The following is a 25,117-nucleotide window of genomic DNA, read 5'->3' on the forward strand; positions in this document are numbered from 1 at the left end:
GTGAGAGTATGGAAGGAATACAGGAAGGGAGGGCAATTTCTCCTTTGCCCTGGTGCTCTCCCACAATGAACGGCCCAGGCTTGTGCAGATTCACTTTATTACCACCAGAGGGAGAGCTCGGACACTGCTGTGGGGCTCACTGCGGGCATGCAGTAGCAGCAGCAACAAGGACAAGGAGGATACACAGGATGGCTGAGAATTCGCGGGAGTTTACTGTCCTGAGGCCACAGTTTGAGTCCCCCCTACTCCTAAAATAATGAAGAGCCACAACAGGATGGAAAACGGAACCTGAAGGCAAGGCAACAAGGAGTTTTCTTTGGTGATGGTGTCAGCACCAGGAAGAAATTGAGGGTCTGGCGCTGACCGTGAGCGTCATGATGAAACTGTGTTACTGGCCACGGCTTACCTGCACTAGCACTGAGTGAGGAGACTTGGCTTACAGAGGTGGTCTCTTACTTACCAAGGTTCAAGGACAGCTGGATGGAGCAACTAGCTAAAATAAATATATATAGGAGGAGGCAAGGGTGAAGGGTACAGAACTGGAAAAGGTGACAAAGTGATGGAACAGAGGCCAAAAGCATCCCCAGGAAGAGCCAGGCCCGGCTGTTCTGCATCTGCTTGGGCAGCAGGGCCTGCTCTAGGGCCTGCTGCAGCAGAAGGCTCTTCAGGATATGTGGAAAGGAACCATTCGCAGAGCCGTTCGTTGGAGCTAAGTTGATCAGACAGGGATGTTTGAATTCCCCCTCCCCTGCACTGCAGCAGAGCAGTGGGAATCTGCCCTTGACCACAGACACTGAGGAAATCTGAATGCGCTTAGGTGGTATGCCAAGCGGCTTGGCTTCTGAAGGACACGGAAAGTCAGCATATCGCACAAATGGATAAACATCCTTCCTGCCACCATCCAGTCTACGGCAGACAGGCTGTGCAGGTGAGGGAGTTAACCAGACTGCCTATTCCCCAGTGAAGCACAAAGCCCTTGGTTGCCTCTCACTAAATATTGCCATTATTTTATGTAAAGACTATGGAGCTTCTGCTGAGCCCCTAATTTGGCCACTAGAAATGTGACAGTCATTAAGTATGTAAAACAAAAGTATAAAATTCACTCAGGAACAAACTACCCCTGATAAAAATGACAAGCACGATGCCATGCCTGTAAATGCTAAGATGAACACGTTCCTCTCCCCGTCCAAAGCGAAGGAGGACCAGAAGGCCTTTCCAGAGTCCCCTGCTACAAGAGGACAGAGACTTAGCCTCAGCACATTAGATGAGCATGAATATGGGGGAGTCTCCACACCCTAATTCTATAATCAAGGATTCAACCAAGCACAGATGAAGGTGCTCAGGGAAAAGGCCGGGTTTGCACTGATCACACATGGACCTTTGCCGTGTTGTCTCTTGAGCTATACAGCACTGCAGCTGTTTCCATAATATTTATGTTGTTAGGAATTCTTAGTAATCTAGAAAGTGTCCAAAGCTTATGAGAGTGTACGTTTTCCGTTAACACTACACAATTTGTACTGGGGAATTGTGGCTTGAGTGTCAGGGAGGGGTCCTGGAACCAACTCCCCAGGACATCAAGGGAACAATTCATGGTGTTTAATAAGTGCTATACAGTAAGTGCACTGGTGTCTTACACAGGGCGCCCACAAAGGCTGCTGTGTCATTACATCCACTGGTGAGTCTCGCTGGAAACTTAAGTTCTATTATGTAAACACAGACCAGCGCAGCTCTGCCTTCCCTTCCCTTAGTTTTGTGCCTGTCGGTGCTTGTTACCTGAGGCCTTCCTCACAGCTGAGGCTAACTCTTATCAACACTAAACACAGAAAGCAGAGGAAGAAAAGGAGGAGGAGAAGTGGAGATGAGGCCTAATCAGAAGTGGCAGGGCCTCTGCTTCCCCAACACACTGTTCCCACACTTTCAAACTATTTTGATGTTTAAAAATCTAGACATTTACTGAGAAATGGAGATTAGAAAGCAAGAGGCCAAGAATTGAAAAAGGAAAGAGACTGGGTTCTGGAACGACATTTGAACTTATTTCCAGGTCATATGAGATGGACATGGACCCGCTCTGGGGCAGACACGGGTCCTCCTGAGCTGGTCTATGATGGGCACTGGACCTGAAGGGCTACAGTTTGTCAGCCTGGCACAGTGGCCAGCTGCATCATCTGATAAACATTCCTGCCCATCTGCTCGTGGCTCCGGAGATCTTAGAATAAATAACTCACACCTTCCCACACTCGCTCAGAATGATTGTCCCAGCTTCAGAAGCAGGTTTCATCTGACAAGCCACATGCAAGGAACATCTTGTGACTGGTTAAGAGAGCAAGCTGCCTTTTCCTTTCCTTGTGAAAGTAAAAGCAATAAACATCTGACTTCAGTAACGAAGACAAGAGCAGGAAGGCTCACTTTCTGTAACAGTCTAGGTCATCGGCACCAGAGCAGCAGTTCAGAGCTGTTGCTATCGGGCTCGCTCAATGATGTACTGCATTCCTGATTTTATGTCAACATTCCTTAGCTATTCCACATCTGTCATGATCACTTTCGCATTCCTAACAGACAGAGGAGAACTGATACTTCGGAGCCCAGGAGGGTGTGCTTCATTGCTTTGAGTTCACTAACAACAGGAGCTATTGAGATTTTCAAACCCGAGAAATGTCACCCTGTCCCCAGGAGAAAACAAACCTCTCGGCCAGAGCCCTGCTCGGCAAGCCACGCACGGACATCAGCTCCTCCTCCAGGCGCTGGCGCTCCGCCTCCAGGTGCTCCAGCTCATCTTGCGAGCGTTTCTGGGGGGTGATGAACTGCAGCTCTTTCAGAAGCTCTTCTTTTTCATTAATCAGCATCAGCTTCTCCTTCTCAATGTCCAGGGCCCCAGGCCAGGCCTCACTGTCCAACTTTGACAGCTCAATTTTCAAGTTAGCCATGCTAAAAGACATAGAAGACACATGTGTTCAAGACACCCAGAAGAATACAAGCCCAGGCCATGTCTGGGTGCAAACGCAATCCACGTCTTCCTGACACTCCAGGTCAGGAAGCATGGAGCATGGAAAGCAGAGTGCCACTGGCACGCATCCCTGATGTGTGTGTTTGGGGGAGTGATGGGAGGGGTACCTAGAGGCTTCCATTAAGAAACAAACCAACAGAGCTGTCCTCTGAGAGGCTCCACCCAGCAGTGGATCGAAACAGATGCCGAGACTCACAGCCAAACATTGGCTAAAGTGTAGGGAGTCTCGTGGAAGAGTGGGTTAAGGACAGAAGGACCAGGAGCTCCACAAGAAGATCAACAGAGCCAATTAATCAGGGCCCAGAGGGGCTTGCTGAGACTGAAGCACCAACCAAGGACCATGCAGAGGCTGGACCTAGGCATCCTACAAAGATGCAGTCAATGGGCTGTTCAGGCTTCATTTGGGTTCCCTAGTGATAGGAGCACAGGGCGGGAGGCTGTCTCTACATGGACTCTGTTGCCTGCTTTCTGATCACTTCCCCCTGGTGGGGCTGCCTTGCCAGGTCAAAGGGAACTAGGATACACTCAGTCTTGATGCCACTTGATGTGCTAGAGTAGGTTGGTAGGGGGGCTCCCCTTTTCTGAGGAGTAGGGGAGGGAAGATGGGGGAGAGAGAGGGGGGAGAGGGTGGGACTGGGAGGAAAGGAGGAAGGGGACTATGATCCGGATGTAAAGTGAATAAATATACAAATAAAATTTTAAAAAAATTAAAAAAAGAAACAAACCAACATGTTAGGGTGCCCCAAAATGACATTGTTGTATATTATAGAGTCTTCTGGGTAAAGCTTCCATCCCTCAGATATATGATTACTTCCCAGAGCTAGGCAGAAATTGGGGCATTAGCAGATCACAGAAGGAAGAAATGAGAAAGGAGCAGAGCCTTGGTCAACCCACATTAGAGCAAAATCAATTCATTAAGGTTTCACATCACCAAGGATAATGGGTAGGCCCTCCCTCCCTCCTAGCCCTACTTTCCTCAAGCTTCCCACTGGGAAACCCACCCTCCCCTGGGGCCTCTGCATGGGAAGTGTTCATTACTGAATAGTCTTGTACCATCTCAGGTGTTATGGTTCTGACCTATGTTCCCCTGTATCTGGTTATCTGGCTGCACAGAGGCGGGCACAGCAGACCCTCATCAGCAGAGCAAAGGTGGCTGGTGTGGTGTGAAGAAGGAAAGGATGGAGAAGAAGAGAGGAAGTACCACGGTAGTGCCAGCCACAGTTCTGCCTGACCCCGGGCTTCCCCACGTCTAGAGGCCAGTCACAGATGGCCAGGTTTACATAACTCCCAGCTCAGCACGAGCGCCCAGACTCCACTATGGAATGATTTGCCCTGCAACCCTGTGAAGGCAATCCGACTTCCCACAAGATGAAAGCACCTTGGCCATGAGGTGCAAGATCCAGACAAACTATGGGCACAACTGGTACTGACATAAGACATCCATTTTCCTGCATAAACTGCTGGATAGCTGCTTTGGCAGCACATAACACGTACGAAAGGCAGATGGAAAAAGGGATTACCGCTCTCCATTTTGAAGGAAGAAACTATAAAGACAAGAAAGAAACTAATATAAAAAAAAAAAACAACTTCAAACAAAGATGTGAAGGAGGTCCGCACTGTGGGGCTTTCAGTTTCTTCCTGGGTTTTTCAGGAGCAAACGCTCCCTTACATTGGTACTTGTGTAGTGTGTACCTCTCTCTTCACCCGCTGTCTGCACTTAGGACAGACAAAGCATCGGCTGGCACAAAACCATAAACAGCTGTCTCCACGTAGTGGAAAATTAATCATCAAATTGCTAAATAAGTATGATATTATTAGCTTCTGAGCATAGAAAACAAAAGCTAGAGGAGAAAACATTGAGGGCAGAAGAACTCAGCTCTGCCTTTGCTAGGAATTAAGGAGGAAAGTGCATTTCAACATACGCAAAATCCCTTGTGAGACACCTTCTGGTCAGCAGCACCCGTAACCCTAAAACCAATCCCAAATAACACCAGTGCAGCCAAATGACAAAGAAGCAATGGCCTATTCTGATGTGATCAGGTAGCCAGCTGAGCTGAGAGCAACAGCACAGTGCAGGGAAGAAAGGCACATTTATTACTTGAGGGCACACGATTAGATAGACATGGGATTTTATTTTGAAAAGGGCACACAGATCCGGCAGGGTCAAAGTGGAGAGGACTTCTAGGAACCGGAAAGGGAGGTGTTACCTGAGCTCTGGAGCTAATCAGCTATTACAGTCAGTCCCCATAGAGGGAAAGCACAAGATGACCCAAAGACAGCAAGGTCAAGTCCATGAGAAGCAATAGTGCTCTTTAGTTCTGAGCTCTGGCCATTAGCCTTCAGACACCAGACATAAGTGTTGGGCTTCGTCCAAGGCAGAACCAAAGAGTTGTGACTGTTAGACGGTTGGACTGCTCACAGCAAGAGGAACCTTGAACGTGCCACCCGGTAACGGCTGTCCTGTCACTGGGCCTCCACACCGAAGACCACCCCTCAGAACCTACTAAAGACAGGACCCCCCAGTTCTGTTCCTGGAAAGGAGATAATATAATATAAAAGCCTTTCTGACCCTCGAGACATTTAAAATCTACCAGGGGACATTAAAAGACATTCAAATTAGCTGACTTAAGCTCTGCTCAAACTGACCAAACTTGACTTGTTCAAGGTCATGTGGTTAATCATTTATGGAATGAAGCCTGGGTTTCTGCTCAGTAAATTGAAGACCCAAGTACTGTTTGAAACACTGCCTAGCACAGAGCCAAATACTATAGTAATAGTCACTTCACTTTGTGAGAGGCAGATAACCTCTAAGACCTGTGGTCAATTACTTTAAAATTTCATCATCTCTATGAGTAATGGACACATCCAAATGGCTGATGGTACTCATTATGGTAAAGACACAGCACTCTGGGAGGGTCTCATGGTCAGAGGGGGAACAAGATCAATTCCTTGGTCTTCTGTGTGGTGACAGTGCAATTGCTCCTAATGTCTCCTAAATGATGAGTCAACGGCATTGTTAAGCTCTTCAGTGGTATCGGAATGACCTTCACCCTCACAAACAAGTGGGGCGTGCCACAGTGTGGAAATAATTTGACTATCTACCTTCTCTATTAGGACCATGAGGTCTCTTGCCCAGTACCCCACCAGAGTCAGGGAATTAAAGACAAGAACATGAGGGTTGGTAAGAGCTTATGAGGTAAAAGAGATAGTTCCTTCTCCTTCACTGGCCTGTCAGCAGGAGCAGACACACAGCACCTTCCAGGAATCAGTAGAAAGCCTGGCAGGGACGGGGCTGCTCAGAGGTAACTACCAGCAGAGATGCAGGGTCAGGCCACTGCACAGGGTTTGGGTCAGGAATCGGTCATCTCATTTTCAATTGGAAGTATTATACAAGCTCAAAACTTTTTTCCCATAAGGGAAAGGGAAACTTTTATCCCCACACTTCTCATTAAATTCCCCTTTCAAGCATAAGGGCACAACCCTTTAATCCCAGCACTCAAGAGGCAGAGGCAGGTGGATCTCTTGAGTTCAAGGCCAGCATTATCCACAGAACAAGTTCCAGGACAGTCAAGGCTACACAGAGAAACCGTATCTCAAAAAAAAACAACAAACAAACAATAAATAAATAATGAAAAATAAAATTCTCTTGATTCTTCAGCTTTGCAGGGAGTAGAGAGAGAGCAACCTTTCCAGGCTAAAGCAGCACGGACGGGTGGCTTGCTGAGGCGGGGAGGCAAGTGGCTGCAATGCCACAAAAGTCACCACAGCAGCCAGGATTAAGCCTGGAAAAGAGCCCAGCGTCTCAGAGCTGGGCAGCTTCTGGCCTCACCTTCGTTTGGCTTCTTCATACTGGAGACTCAGCCTGACCTTTTCAGCTAAATTTGATCTGCTCCGCACCCCAATCTAGTACAAACAGAAGGAAAAAAGTCAATTAACTCCGCTAATGAATGAAGTAAACTGCTTTTGTTTGTAGGAAGTGCAAGTAATTGAAAAGCTGGAGAAAATGGCTGTGCAATGGGGGAAATGCCAGCTAAGAGGCACTTACTCCTTCGGCTGAGGCTCATCTGTTTCGCAAAGACCTGAGCACCACTTTCCCAGCAGATTAAATTCAAGACAAAAGTATTAGGTAAATGTGTCTGGTATCTGAGAGTTTATGAAGGGTGGATAGGTCAATGAAATTGACAAAATGGAACTGATTTCTGTGCCAAGATTTCCATCATTTAACTCATAACTACACAAAATGTAAACTAAACAACCTCAGGAACTGATTTTCACACAGCAAGTCCTACTGGCAGCACCCACCGGCTTCGTTTTTCACAGCCCATGCACTTTCATGGTGCAATATAAGTGGGAACCTAACAAAAATGAAATACTTTGGAAACAGCTTTTCACGAGGGAGAAGGGAAAAGAATAATATCCAGATCATAGTAAATGTTCTCAAACATCAGCTATAATTCATAAATACTGACTCAACTTCAAATTTATAAGAACTATTTCTTGAAAACAAAACATGCATATGGATGTGTGTGTCTCTGCGAGTGTGTACCCCGTGTGCAGGTGTCTGTGAAGGCCAGATTGGAGCTTTAGGTCCCCCAGAATAGAGGTTGGTTGTGAGCTGCCTAACATGGGTGCCGGAAGCCTCTGGCAGAGCGAGATACAGTCTTAATGGCTGAGCCATCCTCCAGCCCCTTCTTGTAAGCTTCAAAAAGTACCCTTTTGGTTTCTCATTCCCCTTAAGGTTCTTGTGAAGTGATCTAATTCACAGGGCTGTGAACCAAGTTGGGGAAAAGTTAAACTTGGATGTATTTCTAGCTTTTCGGTAGCATCTGTAAAGAAATGCAGACCAAGAAAGTTCCAACTGTGCACTTGGCACTTTGACAGAAAAGATGAGGCTGTGACTTTTAAAATGAATCTAGAGGATGAGGTACTGAAGGCACACTCTAGCTCCTGTCCTAGTCCTCTGTCCCCATCCCGTCACCAACCCCTCTCATCACCAACTCCATCCCCTACCCCTGACCCCTGTCACCACAAACCCCATCCCCTGTCACCACCAACTGCATCCCCCCCCCAACCCCAACCTGTCCTCAGGGCATAGCGGACAGCACTGGCACAGCTGATGCTCCCTGGCCACTTACATCTCCAGAAATGCTTGTCTGTGACCCAGCATCAAGGGTCTGTCTGGACAGAGAGAGATGAGAATTCACAGGACTGGATCTCAGATCTGGCTCGGAACTGCCCATGTTCTGATCCAAGTGGAAGCGCTCCTGCAGCTTGGCAAGACTCTGTCAAGAAGCACACAGGCGTCCTCAGTCTATAGGGCAGCCCCTTTCCACAGTGTCACTAATGGCAAGGAGGCACCCTGATGAAGGCAGGGACATTACTTGTACACTTTGAACAAGCGCATGATTCTGGAAGTGCGTGATGGCATATTCTGCAGGTAGCCTCCCCCTTCCTCTGTGGATACTTCAATCTAGCTTTGTATTTATTTACTGTATGTGTGTGTGTGTCTGTGTGAGAGACACATGCGTGCAGGTGCCCACAGAGGCCAGAGGAGGGCGTCTGATCTGGAACTGGAATGACAGACAGCTCATGAGCCACCTGATAGGTGCTGGGAATGGAGGAACTCAGGTCCTTGGCAGGAGCAGCAAGAACACTGAGCCCTCTCCCCAGTCTTTGGCCTCCAATATTGTGTGTGCAATTCTTATTTTTAAACACTTTATTAAGTCAATAGGGATCTACTACAATTTGAATATGGTTTGTATGTATTCCCTAAAAGTCCATGTAGAAAATTCTCAATGTGTTGAAGCTTAAGAAGTGACAGAGCTGGGGCTGGAGAGATGGCGCAGAGATTAAGAACAATCACTATTCTTCCAAACGTACTGAGTTCAATTTCCCAGCAACCACATGGTGGCTCATAACCATCTATAGTAAGATCTGGCGTTTAGGCAGAATGTTGTATAAATAATAAATAAATGTTAAAAAAAAAAAGAAGTAACAGAGCCTATAAGAGGAGGGGAAGTATAATATTAACATAGTTCTGAAGACCCTAGTTCATTCCCAAGAGAGCACATGGTTATAAAAAGAGCAGGTGTGGTCTCTGAACTGCTCTGGCTTTCTGTCTTGCTGTCAGTCTGTTTAAGGTGCAGTCTTGCCATTGTGACACCAACCACATGAGGACTTTACAAAAGACTGGGAAAGAAAATGGGGCCAAACAATCTTGGGCTTTCAGCCCCCGAAACTATAAGCTAAACAAGCCTTTTTTCTTTATAAAGTAACTAGCTTCTGGTATTTTGCTATGGTAACAGAGAACAAACCAATATAGAACTATTCACTTAGCATAATAAAAATTTAAGAATCATTCGATATTTATAAGAATATCTCTTATATCTCTGATTTTAGATATACAGCAAGACAGCTCCCTATTTGGAAAGGTGTACAATTATACTACTTTATATACAGGCAAGACCCAAGAGGCGATTCTGTTTACATTAATATTACAGACTAGGAAACCGAGACCCAGAAGCTGTGAGGGAGTAGCCTGGCCTTACTCAGTCCATCTATGTGCTGACTGCACAGCACCGCCTGCGGTGGTGACAATGACAGTAAAGTGAGTAATCCAAAGCCACTGTGCCTTCCATGGCTGCCCAGGTCGAACACACTAGGTTAGTTCTAGAGGGAGGCTATGTACAAGTCAATGTACTAGGAAGAAAATCTAATCCAGTTTGCTTTGTAAAAAGCCCTCTAGTAGCACTAAGAAAGAACAGACAACAACAACACATTACTGTTAAGCGAAGGGCATATGTAACCTGATATTTAGGATTTCCGTGCTACAAAAACAGATGTAAATCTGACGTGTGCATTTGCAGTCTCAGCCATGGCAAGGAGGATAGGAGGCTTAGCTCAGCTTGGGCTACATGAAGACATCATGTTGAAGGAAGAAAGGAGGGAGAGAGGAATGGAGGGGGGAAGGGAAGGAGGAAGGGAGGGAAGGAAATGCCAGAGATCCAATATTTAATATTCACCTTTCACAAGAACAGACATATACTATGTACATATAATAAAACTTACATAGACACATCAAGTTACGTATGATAGAAAAGAATGAAGAAACCTTTCAGTGAATGTGGGGAAGTCTTTTCTGTTTCTCTTGAAGTGAAAAAGATTAGTAATTGTTTTTTCTTAGCTGTGATGATGACATAGTTATTCAATTTGGTAGCTTGTGACTAATATGTTTCAAAGAAATAAAAGATACTGGAAAATAAACTCGGAGCATATTACCAATATGAAGAGAAAGAATATTACTGTGGATTTGGTTTTGAGTGGCTGTGTGTTTATCTTTAGGTGTACATAATTGTACTCCTGGATTTTTATGTAAAATATTTGTTACTAGGCTCAAATAGTTTAAAGTCATAGCCCATCTCTGATTTCCCTTCTAGCTTTAGTGTTGATCTCAGGAACTGATTGATTACTCGACGTACTTTAGGAGCTAAAAGAACTCAAGCTGACTGGCAGGTGAGACCGAAGTTTACAGAAGAGGCAAAGGTGACCTCATGTGATCAACTCCAGGCTCCAGCGTAAATGTGCCCACTTCCAACGACTGACTGCAGCGTGCATTTCAGAAACTACCAACTTAGTCAACAGGACAACTGAGGAGCAACAATGAAATGTTGAGTAACAGTCTTCATGCGTTAATATGTGTTTAAGGTTGTTACATATGTGTTTAAAACAACACATATAAAGGCTAGCTGGGCTGGCAACTCCATCCCACTGCTTCCTGGCTCTGTGATCTTGAGTAAGGTACTGGGTTTCCTATCCTAGAGTTCATGGACTATAAAAAGAGGACTACACCTCAAGGTCTGCAAGGATTAAGGGAAGTGCTCAGGAGAGGACCTGGCACCAAGCCACACTTCCAAGTATTTGCCTTTTTCACTATTATCTTTTCCATCAGATCACTTCTTGCAAGTTATTTTGAAATTCCAAAAACAAACAAACAAAAAAAATCACATAGATGTAAGAATATTTATCTTTCTCAGCTAACCTCTAGAAAGCAACATGCAGAAGCTGAACATCACATTTGAATGGAGAGTTTCTGTTAAGAACACAAGTACCATTGCTGGCTCACACACTAGTCAAAGATGCAGGCTAAACCTGACTAGATGATGATGAGCTTTTGACTTCTTTATGCTTTTCATAATTATGAGGAAGAGGGAGAGAGAGAGAAGAGAGACGTCCTTAGGACAAGGCCATGGATCTGATGATACTTAGGCGCAGATGTCTGGAATGCTCACCACCCCACAGCTGCTGTGTTTTTCCTCTGTGTGAGGATGGATCTGAGGAGGCTGCAGGCCGAAAACTGTACAGGCAGAACTAAGGGATTGGCTAGCCGCTTTCCTGGTGGTAACTGTGGCTGAGCCCAGGCTGGGGCAGCATCCTGCACCCCAGCGGCACCCCAGGAGACGTACCTATCACCTACTGATGATAGTGACACACTCCCACACACCCTGGGTGGGGGCCACTGTTGGGGACCCCTGAAAACCTAGACTGAACATGAAGTTCCCAGTGTGCTCAGGGCGTGCCTAGATACCAAGCTCTTCATTGAGGCTCCAGGGTCCCCCTCCCCACTCTACTCAGTGTGAAAGGACACATGAGCCCTGCCTTCACAAAGGACACCGCAAGTTGGGGCTCACCTGGTTCCCCATGTGTTCCTCAGAGCCTGTTCAGGGTGGGCGCCACTGGCGTGGAGACACAGATACCCCACAACATACCTGCATTAGATCTTGCTTTTCTTTTTCTCCTGAGCTGATTGCTTTTCTGATAGATTTCAGTTCTGTCAGGATGGCTTTGGCTTCACTAAGTTCATACCCACTCTGGCCTCCAGACATCTTTTCATCAATTCTATTAAGAGAGGAGAAGATGAGAGAAAAGAAACAAAAAGGTGAGTGTAGAGGAGCCGCTGGGTTTTGGGGTGCCTTCCTCAGCGGATGGCTTTGCACAATTACTCTCACCCAACACTACACAGCAGTGCTTCTCCCGTGCCCCCGGGCTCGACTTCTCCATCCTCTATGTCATATCTTGTCCTTTTCTAACCACTTTCAAGCACACATTTTGGGGTGCTCCTGATGCTGGCTGAACCCAGTCTTTAACATACTCAGCCTTTCTCGAAGCCAAGGAAAAAAAACTGACAGACACAGCCTGTAGCAGCAGAAGCACTCCAGCCACTGACGGTCACAGCCATGCCCTAGCAACACCGGGCAGGGTGCTGGCAGCGTGGCGAGCCCTTCAAGTGCTCGACAAATGCTTATTTGTACTAGTGAATCTCTGACAATATTTAGATTGTGCGGCTTCTTGTTTCTGTCAAATACATAAAAAGTATTTACTAAAGCTATGAATGGAGATGGAATATCTTGCCTGGCTGACCGAGTCCGAACTTAGGAACAAGGCAGATGGGCAGATGTGCTCCTTTGCCGTGTGTACTGAGCAAACAGCTCTTCAGCGGGTTAGTTACTCTGTTCCATGCCCCCATGGATGTCCTTACTTTACATCATTATTTTTGTGGGCTGGAGGGTTTGAAGGGCTGGACCACATGTTCTGCTTCTTCTTAAGAAGCTGTTGGGTGTTCTAGGCACGGTCAGCATCCCGTTCTCTCCAGTTACGGTCCCGACCATACAGACCATATACCGGATAGACAATGCCTCTGGCCCACAGCCTTCAACTCTACACAGCTTCTCCCAGAACTTATCAACAGATCCTCCAGAGAAGCGGCACACAGTAAATCAGGAGAAATGGACTCCGAGCTCATCTGGTTTAAGCTGCTTCATGACTAACATGTACTTTCCATGTGAAAGGTGCCATCTGACCAAAGCACATGCCATCTTAATCGCTTTGCCAAACAAAGTTAACTCAAACCAGTAGAGTCTGTAGATTAATGATTTCCCCAGGTACTACTGAAGCAAATATTTTATGCTACTGAGCAATTAAGCTTTAAAAGCCTAACCAAAAAAAAAAAAAAAAAAAAGATTATAAAGTCATTTGATAATGAAATACAGGCAATAAATTCAGAGGATTAAACACACACGAATGCATGCACGAACGCACGCAGACACACAGACACACAGACAGACGCATAGACACACACTCACTCACATGCCTGCACACATACACACACGTACATGGTAAGAAGGGGGTACTTAAGAGACTCCATTCTAACTTTTTCCAAACCAAGAACTGAGGCCAGAAAGCTTACGAAAATTTAACTCTTAAGTCACATAGAACAGGCAATAGGGTGACCACTTGGACCCTGGCTGAGGAACCTCATAAACACTAATCTAGAATATTTCTTGAAAACAGTGATGTTGCCTTATTTGGGAAGGGATTTATCAAAGTAATATTTGGCTCCTTGAAGAATTAGATCCACCAGCTTAATACAGGTAACCAAAAGAAATGCTGTTTCCAAATGTTTTGGCATTTTCAAGCAAGGTACTTTTTAAGTTAAAAGAAAGAGAATGAAAACTGGAGATAAACTGGGGTTTCATGAAAAAGCTAACAGGAAACAGAAACCATGTCCAAAGCCAGAGAGATCTCTTCCTACCTGTGAAAACCCCCACAATGCAATGGTAAAACATGCCCTAATTCAGAAGTACACTTCACCATTTAAAAATAAAAAGCAGAGTTAGGCCAGACTGCTGGTTTAAATTTCCGAGGGTTTTACATTTTGATGGCAATTTCTTGGCTATCTTAGGCTATTCAAAGTCCTCCCTCAAACCTCCCTAATCTTTTTACCTCAAATATTCATCTCCGTTTTCAGTTCCAAGCTTTTACCTTTTCTCTACTTTTTCCTTCCCATCTTCCTCCCTCTTTTGACCTGACTATAAAAATATGAACATGTTTTGATGGCGTATTAATTTTTTTGGTGGCTCTTGTTGTAGAGCCATTAGGCTTACTACCTTCTCCTTTAAAATGAAGTGTCATGATTTTACTTTTCTGTGTTTGAATGAAAAGCTTTATTTTTTTCCTAACTTTTTTAAAGAAACTTTAAAACGTTTACTATATCTGCACGAGATTTTCACTTGTATGCTTTCTTTAGAAAATGTGTCTCGGAGCCAAATCTTCATGGGGACCACATGTGCTTTTGATCTGCTAAGTGCTGCTATCATTTCCCAAGTAGGGGGGCAGCATGGGGAGTTCCTGGCATCCACCTGAACACAAGCCACACTACTGTCAGGACACAGGCAGATCGGAGGGCATAAACCAAGTCACACACACAGACAGAGAGTTGTCCAGCTTGGCATAAAACTGTTGTGCCACCTAAAATGAAATCTCAAGGATAAATCACAAATTCAAGATTCAACAAAAATGTTAGATAAACCTACAATGGGATTCAAGCTAACTTTCCCTGTCACAGCACAAGACAGACATAGTGGTGAGTGGTTTTTGTTGTTTGGTTGATTGGTTTTTTTTAAAGTCTGCTGTCTGGTCCCACCGATATGGTTCATGCTTTAGTGGTGATAAAAGCTGAAGGAAAAAGCTGTTTTGTCTGTACCTAAGAGCAACAGGAGCAGCCTCTGCTCTTAGATACTGTATCTTTCTATTCTTGTTCATTCTAAGAGAAGCCTGGATCTCCACACAAATGTCTATTGTTTTCTCACGGAATGTTACTGACAGAGTCTTAAAGATGCCTTAGATTCCTATGAAAAGTGTTTGCAAGCAAAGTGCTTTGAACAACAGAGTATTGTCAGACCAACACAACAAAAACAGCAAGTTTGGCTAACCTCTAGCCCTAGGTGGTTACATGACTCGTAATTTCACCTGTCCTAAAATGTTTAACGTATGGCTAAATATTTTGAGGCACTCTTTTTAGGCTTCTTTACCCTCGCCCTGTCCGCACGCAGAAGGCCTGCTTTATGTCCATTCACAAGTACTAAATAACACAGCTAGACCAGCTGAAGCGGCTCCATGTCTGAACTGGAGACATACTGCGAGACCGTCAGATACAGGTGGCATGGAGACCTGCAGCAGGAAACTTGAGACTTCCTTATTCTAACACAGGCAGAGATTTGTTCAATACAGCATAAAACTATTGTGCCACATAAAAGGAAATCTCAAGGATAAAGCACATAAATTCTAGATTCAACAAAAGATCCCATTCTGTGGTGAAGAAGTGCAAGGTTTATCTAAAAGTGTTAGATAAACCTGCAGTGGCATTCTGCTTAATTTTCCCTGTCATGGTACTAGACAGATAGACAGATGGATGGATGGATGGATGGATGGATGGATGGATGGATGGATGGACAGATAGGCAGACAGACAATATTCTGTGAGAAAACAATACACATTTGTGTGGAGATCCAGGCTTCTCTTAGAATGAACCAAGTACAGAAAGATACAGTATCTAAGAGCTCCATAGGTACAGACAAAACAGCTGTTATCACCATACCACTGGGGTGACTTACTTAGAATGTCAGTGGCCTGATTCTATGAGGCAAGAAGGCTGAGTCACAACAAATGTCTGAGATTTACAGTCATGTGTCTGACAGCTGGTCAAGAACAGTGAGTGGCATCACCAGATACAAGTCACCATTGAGCATGCAGAATAATCAGCGCATGTCAGGCCAGTGATATGAGCCTTAATGGTGACACTGCCTTGGATGGCACCGGGTTTCCAAAGAGCAGAAGGCTGACTAGGATTTCATAGGCAAAAGAAGTGGAGCTGGGTACTTTCCAGAGAGGTGGCTCCTGTGTTAATCTGGCATCGCTAACACAGTGCTGAGGAAGCTGCTGGGAAAAACCCGAAACCTATCTGAACAGGAAACTGGCCAGGAAAAGTCCTAGGGATACTGCCCTGCAACTGATGGCAGCCAGCCCTGCCCAGGTAGGAGGACGCCTTGCTGCCTCTGTGATCATAAGGCTATGAAAACCATAGGCTTCTTCCCTTCCGTGAGGTACCTGTGGGCTGGTGACTGCCGGAGGAGACAATGTCTCAGCTGAGCCTGCCATGGCTTGGCTAGTGTGAGTACCATCAGTAGGGAAAACAGGGGCTCCTATAGGCTGGGAATGACATGGGTTCTTCCAGAACTGGCCACCTTTGTTTCCTGGCCCATCTCAAAGCTAGCCCACTGGCCCACCACCATTGAGAATGAAAACAAAACAAAACAAACAAAAACCCTACAAAAACAGAGGGAATATAACCAATAAGAACAGCAGGCTGCTTTGCAGAGCCTAACTTGTCCTGGCTCCCTTGAGATGGGTCAGGCTGGACTCCATATGGTCTCTAGGACTGACAGAAAGGTGGAGATTGATAGCTCAGAGCCTCACACGTATAGCCCGCCCGGGCCAGCCATCAAGGCAGAGCTATACCACACTCTGTGAGAAGGCTGGCAGTGGTCCAGGACACAAAGTTAAATTCTTCACTTTGGTTTCTCTGGCTCATCTTCAATGATTAAGAAAAAGTTCAAACCTTTTCAAAGTGTATAGATTTTTTTTTCCAAGTATTTTTTTAAGTTGATTGCTTTTGGACTTCTTGCACGGAGCTTTAAGCCTTTTACTTTCTATGTTTCTTTGAGAAGTCGCTTATGTAATTGGTATTATCTATTTTTTTTATTAGAGCTTTGAATTGCTGTAAAGTCAATTTTAGTATTTTAATACTCACTGTTGCAGTGTTTCAAAGCCTTGCTGTTTATAGAGAAGTTCTTGCTTCATCTGGGAGAGTTCTCTCTTCAGCTTTTTAACCTTGCAAGAAATCAGTGTGACCATTAAAATATTTCTGAATAATTAGTAACACATTATTTCAGAAGATAAGAACTTAGCAAGCTAATAAACATTTTACTTACTTCTCTATCACATAAATTCTAGGGGAACTCTATGAGGTATATTTAAATTATCAGTGACGCACATCACTGTCACTCACTTAGCAACACTGCGAAGAGCTGGAGCATCCTATCCTGGCCTTTGCTTTGAGGTAAGCAGCCAGCTGGGGTCCCATGAGAACATGTAACCATGTATCTCTAACTCCATACTTTTGACCTCTTCCCTTCTCTTCCTGGGCTCTGGATGGTCATCCATGCCTGGTTTCTCACATATGTCCACTGACACATGCCTCAGGGACCTTACAAATGCTATCACACTCTGCTTGAGGCTCTGCCCAAGCTTCCCAGGGTTGACTCCTCTTGTGTATCTCTGAGTTAGTAAGCTGTCTGCCATGGGGACAGTAAGTTGCACTGATCTGCCTGCCACGGCTACATGGGGACAGGAAGTTGCATGAAACCACAGACATCCCAAACGTCCAAGAATACCAAGCAAACCAAGTGATTCATAAATACTGTTATCATACTGATAGAACTACTTTCCTGTTATTTATTATATTCCTTGGTAGTAATAAGATGACAATTCAACAGATTGGAAAAAAAGCACATGCTTAGTGTTTAGTCACAATCTCAAGAAAGGTCTTCAATGAGCAGCAGGTACTTACTTGAACATATAAAACTATAGCTTTAAGAGTTAAACTCTCTGTTAAACACATATTTTAATGTGTTTCTGAGCTTTTACTTTCTACGAACACGACCTCTTTCTCATCCTGACCACGGAAGAGACAGGTTGTGTAGAAATAGTCACCAGTGACATCACGCTTTCCAAGCACTGGATGTTTTGTGCAGGAAAAGTTTAGTATGTGATGAAATACATTAGGGTTTGGGACCCAAGTTAGAGTGAGGGACTGGAGGGCATCTGAGGAAATGGCATTGGGGTGGAGAAAGAGGGCTAGTGGGTACCCGCTTGGTAGGAAGGGAAGGGTCTCGGGGTAGGACAAGAGACCTTTCTTAAAGAGAGGACTTGATTCTTGGGACCTCAAACAATGCTCCTATTGCCGGGTTACAAAAGAACAGGAAGCCCGGGGCTACAAAGGAAGGTCAGAGATGTAGTCTTAAAGCCATGTTGAAGATTAATACCTATGCTAAGAGCAATGAGAACAGTCATGGTAAGATTTTGTCCACTTGACACAAGCTATCTGGAAGAAGAATTATAATTGAGGAAATTTAGATTGCCAATAGGCAAATCTGTACAGTGCTTTTTGATCAATGACTTATGGGGGATGGGCAATGCCACCCCGAGAAGGTGGTCCTGGGTGGTAGAAGAAAGCAGGCTGAGCAAACCAGGATGAGGGGAGAAAGCAGGCCAGTGAGAAGTTTTCTTCTATGACTTCTGCCTCAGTTCCTGCCTCGAGTTCCTGCCATGACTTTCCTCAGTGATGGAGCCCTTTTCTTCCCCTTTTCTTCTTGACTTTGGTTACGATTTATCACTGTGCTAGAAAGCTCACTAACACAAGAATCAGGAAGGGATTTTACAACAAGATCTGCTTTATGATGTTAAAGGATCATTGTGATTATTGTACTGGTTGGAACAGCAGGACCTGTGGTGCCTGCACCGTGAACCAGGATGTAGGCAACTGCTTCAGAGAGCAGCACTCAGAAGAGGCAGAAATCCGTGGGCCTTAGTGACAGACTTGTGTTGAATGAGGGAGAAGAGGTAGCAAAGATCCCCTTCAAATACCAGGCTTGGTACCCCCGGGGGATGAAATTACCTTCCCAAAGAGCAGGACTACACGTGGGGCGACATAAAATCAGGTGGAACATACAGATTTCATGTTCAGAAAAGTGTTTTGATAAAGAAACAGGCTCAGAGAAACGCAGATGACACAAGTTGAGGATGGATGAGATCTCCTAGACAGGAAAGCCCCATTTGCCTTCATTATTGAGAAATCCCATAGAAAAGACAAAAGAAACAGCGTGGAGAGCAAAGCAGGAGGGGAGAGGGCACTGTGAATGTGTGAGAGAGGACAGAGGAAAAGGCAGGAGCTGTGTAAGCCATGTCTGTGGATGTAAAAACACAGCACTTTGATTCAAGTAAATACTCAGTATATTTTACATGCTAGAGTTCAATCGGATGTTTCATTTTCTGTCCCCTTGTATTTTATCAGGGGAAAATGATACAGAGAAAAGAATTATATGTCAAGCCTCAACTTGTAACTACAAAGAGAAGTAATGCTGTGAGAAGCCAGGGAAGAAAGAGATGATGTGGGTGGGGCTTCCTGATGGAGACAGGACTGCTCTGGAATAGAAGCCGGCATGCGGGAGCGACTGAGCATTCACAGGACATTGGAAAGACATTAGCCATTCACATGTCATTCAGACAAGCTACAAGTAATCAATAGCTCATTCCCTGTGTACCTGAATATTTGACAGATTCTTTGCACTTTTTGTTAAAAAGACAATAGCCCTTCTGTTTTAAACAAAACAAAAGCATATCCAGAAGTCAACAGCAACTCAAGGAGGTGGGCTAAAACCCACCTTTACCTTGGAAAAGAGGGTTGGTAGAAGCTGTTATTGAGACCATGCAGATCTGCAGAACTAAGCCACTCAGCATCGCGCAGTGACCCAAAGCGGTGCTGCACTTAGTCATTTGGGGTAAAATGGCAGATCCACGCTAGCACACTCCTCACATTCACCAGAGTAGCAACCCGAGGTGAAAATACTAAATGTCCATTAGCAAATGAACAGAGGAAAGATGCTACATACCCACAGTGAAACAGAACTTGGGTTCATGAAAAGTCAGAGGACCCTGCAGTATGTGTCAACACAGCTGGGCCTTGAGGACATTACGTTAAAGAAAAGAAGCCACTCACAGAAGAAGAAATAATAATAATGTGCAGTTCTACTTGAATGAAGCGCTCAAATTAGTCAGGCCTGTGGGAGGGAGGATAGCTTCCAGGGGCTGGAGGAAGGGCATGGGGAGCTGCTGTTTAGTGGGTAATAAATTTTCATTTATACAAGGTAACACTTCCACTGGGCAACGGGCTACCTCCAGTGAGCAAGCCAGCACTGTACACTCAGCATCTGATAGAGCTCATGTTAAATGTCCCTATCAAATACAATAAAAACTGCCAGTTATAAAACCTAAAAACAAATCCTGACCAACCTGACCTCTGGATTTCGTTGTGTACTGGACAGCACAGAGTAGAACACTAACCTGAACTGCCTGATTCTTATTTCCCAAATATCAATTTTTAAATCGAGTGGATTTTATTTCTTAATTATGAAACAATTCACTTCCATTATGCTGACAAATGAGAATAGATCTGATTTCCAGGCAGACGTTCTTTCTACTTGTTCTTTGGTTTTGTGAGTATCGACTTCAGGTAAGCCACTCGCCTTTCCTCACCAGCTATTGGAACACTGTATTTTTGCTTTTGTGCTCCGCTCCAAGCCACCCTCAAATGGGCACAAAGGGTAAAAACCACGAGTTTGGTGCAGGGCTGGAGGACTGGACCAGCACTGGTCTGCACCCCTAGCACACACTCTCCACAGAGGCAACAACCAGTAGTTCTGTTATTCCAGGCATTACGCTAATCACGCCCAGCTTCAATTCTCACAATCACGTATGATAGCAACACACTTCTAAAGCATTTGTATAGGTGAGGAGTGTGGGACTTGAAGAGGAAATAGTGGGAGACTTAGCAGAGACCAGGGTGGAACCCAGAAGTTTTAAGGCTACAGGGAGAATTACAGCAAAGTGCCCTAAGTGAAGCCTGTGACCCATTCTTCTAGCTTAGAAGAGTCGATATTGCTTGGCCCAGAGCTGAAGACTGAGACAGCGCCACCAGCCCAGGCCAGTGCTTTCTCTAAAGCCTGACCTCCCAGCAGCGGTGACCACCATGCAATTATACAATAGTTTCCTCAGAACCAAATCTCACAACCTGGAGCTCGGAGTTAGACGCAAGGGACCCTTGACTTTTGCACATTTCCTGCTTTCTCTACTGACTAAGCTAAAGGAACTGATATTTTAAATTGATTTCAAAGTTATTTCTGAGAACTAGGAAGACACTGTGATCAAATGTGTGAACTGAAATGAAACCACAGCACCTCTTCCCACTTCGCACAGTCCTGGTGCACTGCTTTATTTCAAAAGCAGGAGAATGAAGATGGCGCCAAGCAGGAAAAGTAAGTCCCAAACCTGTAGGCTTCTGAAAGAGCAGGGGACAGGCAGGTTTCCCAGGCTCGCCCCTGAGGTGAGCCTGGCAGCATTAAAGCTATAATGAGCAAGATGGTATTTTACTAATGAGTTCCTTCCCTTTTCACGGTCACTCCGTTGTCTTGCCGGGAGCTCCTCTGTATGACAATGAAGGGCAACTGTCAACCTGTTCCTCCGGAAAGACTTCTCCTCCTACCTATTCCAGATCTGTACCACACACCTAATCAACCAGTCAGTCAGTGAACAGGAACACCATTTTTAAACTTAAAAAAAAAAAAAAAAAAAGGCGGGGGGAGGGGGACAGAACTTAAATGCTGCTAAAACCATTTATGGTTACTAATTAATGGATTTCTGTCTTACAGTACAAGACGGTTAAATAAAATATTTTTAAAAATTTTTATGAAGCCAATGAGAAAAAAAATTATATGAACATCTATGAAATGTACTGTCTGAAGATAAAGATAATAGAGAATAATGTAAAAGTTCTCTACAAACATAAAAAAAAAAATCAACCAGCAAATTATCATATAATTCAACAATTCATGGAGAAATGCAAATGTATCTTCACACACATGTGAACATGTATGTTCACAGCCTCAGACATGGAACAACTACAACTCAAACAGGCATTGGCTGATGGAGGGATGCATGTAGTATATCCCTCAATACCGGAAAGGACTGCTGCTTTGATATATGCTACCACATGGAAGGGCCTTCGAGACACTACCATACAAAGAAGCCGATTAGAGAAGACTCAGTGCCATAGACGGCCGTCTCAGACACAGCTCTAGAGCTATGAAGGGACACCACGACCACAGCAACTCTGATAAAGCAAAGAGTTTAAATCCCGGGCTTGCTAACAGTTTCAGAGGCTTGGGCTGTTATCAGAAGGGCAGGAAGCATGGAGGTACAAGGGCAAGGGTGGGGCTGGATATAACAGAGCTAGGCAAGAGAGAGAGAGAACTGGGCTTGGCTCGGGCTTTTGAAACCTCAAAGCACCCCTCCACACACACATACTTCCTCCAACAAAGCCACACCTACTCGGATAAGGGCACACATCGCTTAATCCTTCTCAAATAGTGCCACTCCCTGGAGACTAAAGATTCAAATATATAAGCCTCTGGGGCCATTCTTATCTAAGCCACCACATTGACATTTGTGTGACACAGCCACAACACACAAGTTTAGGGAAGCGGAGAGTAAAACAGTGGCTGAAGAAGAGCTGTGTGGGATAAGGAGTCCCTGTTAATGGAGTCAGTGTTTTGTTTTTTTTTTTTTTTCCAGGAGGTTCAAAGTATTGAACAATGAGATTGTGATGATGAGGGTGTGTGAAGAGTCTGAAACCCACTCACCTGCCCACTCGGTGGCTTCACACTAAATTTTTAGTGTGTGTATTTTAAATGGATGAAATCTATAGATCCATGAAATGTTACTCAATAAAGTTGTTAAATTAAAAATAATAAACCAACAAAGAAAATTAAAAAGATGAAATACAGCAAAATAAGTTAATCACATCCCAACATAGAGAAAATTCAAAATCATAGTACCATTACAAACCAATTAAAGGGAACAGGGACTATTTCTGACATGAACTCAGTGGCTGGCTCTTTGGCCCCTCACCCCACCCCACCACGGGAGGAGCAGCCTTGCTGCTAGGCCACGGAGGAGGACATGGCAGCCAGTCCTGAAGATGCCTGATAAGCTAGGGTCAGATGGAAGGGGAGGAGACTTCCCCTATCTGTGGACTTGGAAAGGGGCAGGGAGGGTGGGCTTGGGAGGGAATGAGGGAGCGGGCCACAGCTAGGATACAAAGTATTCACAATAAGCAAGAAAATGAAACCAGCCTAGATGTCTATCAACAGATGTGCAATAAAAATATAGCACATATGCAGAATGGAATTGTATTTAGCCATAAAGAGAAAGGAAATGTGCAGAAAAATGGATAGATCCGGAAGCAGCAGACTGAGGTAAGTCCTAATCATAAAGACAGGCACTACGTGTTCTCTCTTCTGTACAGACCTGACTTGAATGTGCACATAGGTGGGAGGCTATATGTTGTAGAACTGCAAAGGGATCTATGAGAGGGAAAATATGATAGGCTTCAGATGATATAAAACCAGACAAAAGACTACTAAGGACCAAAGGGTACAGGGCAGTGATAAGAAGATTCAGGAGAAAGAAAGAAGGAGAGGCGCAACAGAAACAAATTATGTCTCAAAGCATTATAATAGAATTTAATGCTTTGCTAATTAAAAATAGTGATATTTAATTAAAATGAAAAAATAAAAATGTTGTGGCTTGTGATAGAAATACAAAAGATAATTAGACTACTCTCCCTATTCATAAAAGATGCTTAAACTTTTCTATAAAAATATTTTAATCTAGGCACATGCCTTTAAACCTAGGATTAGTGGGCAGAGGCAGGTGGATCTCTGAGAACTCAAGGCCAGCCTGGTCTACATATTGAGTCCAGGCCAGCCAGTGCTACCTAGTGAGACTCTCTTTCAAAAGAGAGAAAAAATGTTTTAAAAGATGCTTTTATTTATCCTCTGAGAATTTCATACAAGCATACAATGTTTTCCAAACATATTCACTCCCTAGTCCCAATAAAGTGTTTTAATCTAAAATAATTCCCTTTAGTCTACTTTTAAGTTATTTTTTTCCTGTTCTCCCTGGTTGTTTGTTCAGGCTTTATAAAACCATTGAATTGATCACTTACAAATGAGTTTGTCCTCCTGCCAATAATGTCTATTCAGACACTATATTCTTTCCCAGAAAAGTCAACTGCATTTAATTTTGTAAAATGCTCCAAGCATGGTAAAAGTGAGGGTGGCGAGGCGAGTGGCTTACACAAGTTAGGAAATCTAGGACTGTCAACAGCGCAATGTCAACAAAGGAATTCATTTGCATATTATTATTTAGCCTACAGTACAGTGCCCTTAAAAATTAGGCAAAGAGGTCAAAATCATTAGAGAAAAAGAGAAATAAAATATCATTAAATCCATGGGATGACTGTTGCATCTTTTTAAGGTCTAACACTGATTTTTCTTTCTTTCTTTTTTTTTTTTTTTGAGGAACAAATGTGCTGTGAAATTACCTTGAAGTCATATGTGGGGCAAGAGAATAGCTCTTATATGGGACAGTCTTCTCTCATTTTCTCTTTCAGTTTCCTCCTTTTCTTAGTCATATAATTCTTCATTTCATTCAAAACCACTAAGAAAATTGTACTGTACTCCTTAGCCAAACACCAACTACTAATAAATAAACTGATCTAATCATCCTAAGAATAAAACATCTAATGCAAACACTGAGGTTCCAAATTAGCACTGGCCATTGCTTCATCCCAAATAAGATCAGTGACATCTGGAACTCAGAAAAAGTGTGTGTGTGTGTGTGTGTGTGTGTGTGTGTGTGTGTGCACGCGCGCGCATTTGTGTGTGCACATGTGATGATCTAATCAGATTACCCAGGCTGTCTATGGAGCCTAAACAGGCTGGAACTTGCAATCCTCCTGCATGGGGGACCTTGGTTTTTGTTTTAAACCACCCTTCCCAAAGTTTGATTATTTTCACCCTTAAACGCACAGGCTACAGTAGCCTACTGTGGTTATGAGTTGTATTATAAAGTTGAATTATGAAAAATCATTTGCATTTCTAAGGACAATAATAGATTCCTGAAGTCACAACCAAGTGGTTATGGGGTTTGGTATGAGTGAGTCAACAAAAACGCCTTCACCTGCCTGTTCTAAAAATACATCACCCAGCCCAGATCAAGCACAGCAACATACAGACAGGGCACACAGACATAACACAGAGCATTGGTGCCTGCTGCACGGCAGGCTTGAGCAATGGATAGAGGGTCCACGACACGCCGACGAGCGTTTACTGTAAGGTGACACAGATCACCTCTACGCCTGAGTTTGTAAGTTAAGTGAGGTGAATCCAGACTTCCAATACATGGAACTTGGGTTTGGTTCTGTTTTGTCCTGGGGCCTGAACTTAGGGCCTTGGCTACCCCCTCAGCCCACACATGAACCCACATGTGAACTGTTTTCATGTTTTGTTTTGTTTTCTGAGAACAAAAGTACATAAATTG

At 44.2% G+C, this 25,117-nt stretch overlaps 1 protein-coding gene across 1 annotated transcript in view; it reads right to left on the minus strand.

Moving 5' to 3' along the window:
• Window positions 1-25,117, minus strand: part of Wwc2 (WW and C2 domain containing 2) — a 173,586-nt gene that overhangs the window by 49,919 nt on the left and 98,550 nt on the right. Inside the window, exons 5-9 of the mRNA XM_055593592.1 lie at window positions 16,650-16,729; window positions 11,770-11,899; window positions 8,140-8,286; window positions 6,834-6,907; window positions 2,683-2,925 (exon numbers count right to left, since the gene is read on the minus strand). Coding sequence (XP_055449567.1) covers window positions 2,683-2,925; window positions 6,834-6,907; window positions 8,140-8,286; window positions 11,770-11,899; window positions 16,650-16,729 — 674 coding nt within the window. The remainder of the gene's footprint in view (window positions 1-2,682; window positions 2,926-6,833; window positions 6,908-8,139; window positions 8,287-11,769; window positions 11,900-16,649; window positions 16,730-25,117) is intronic.

Source organism: Psammomys obesus, unplaced genomic scaffold (genome assembly GCF_907164565.1).
Source record: "Psammomys obesus unplaced genomic scaffold, mPsaObe1.curated_primary_1811, whole genome shotgun sequence".
NCBI classification, from domain to species: Eukaryota; Metazoa; Chordata; class Mammalia; order Rodentia; family Muridae; genus Psammomys; species Psammomys obesus.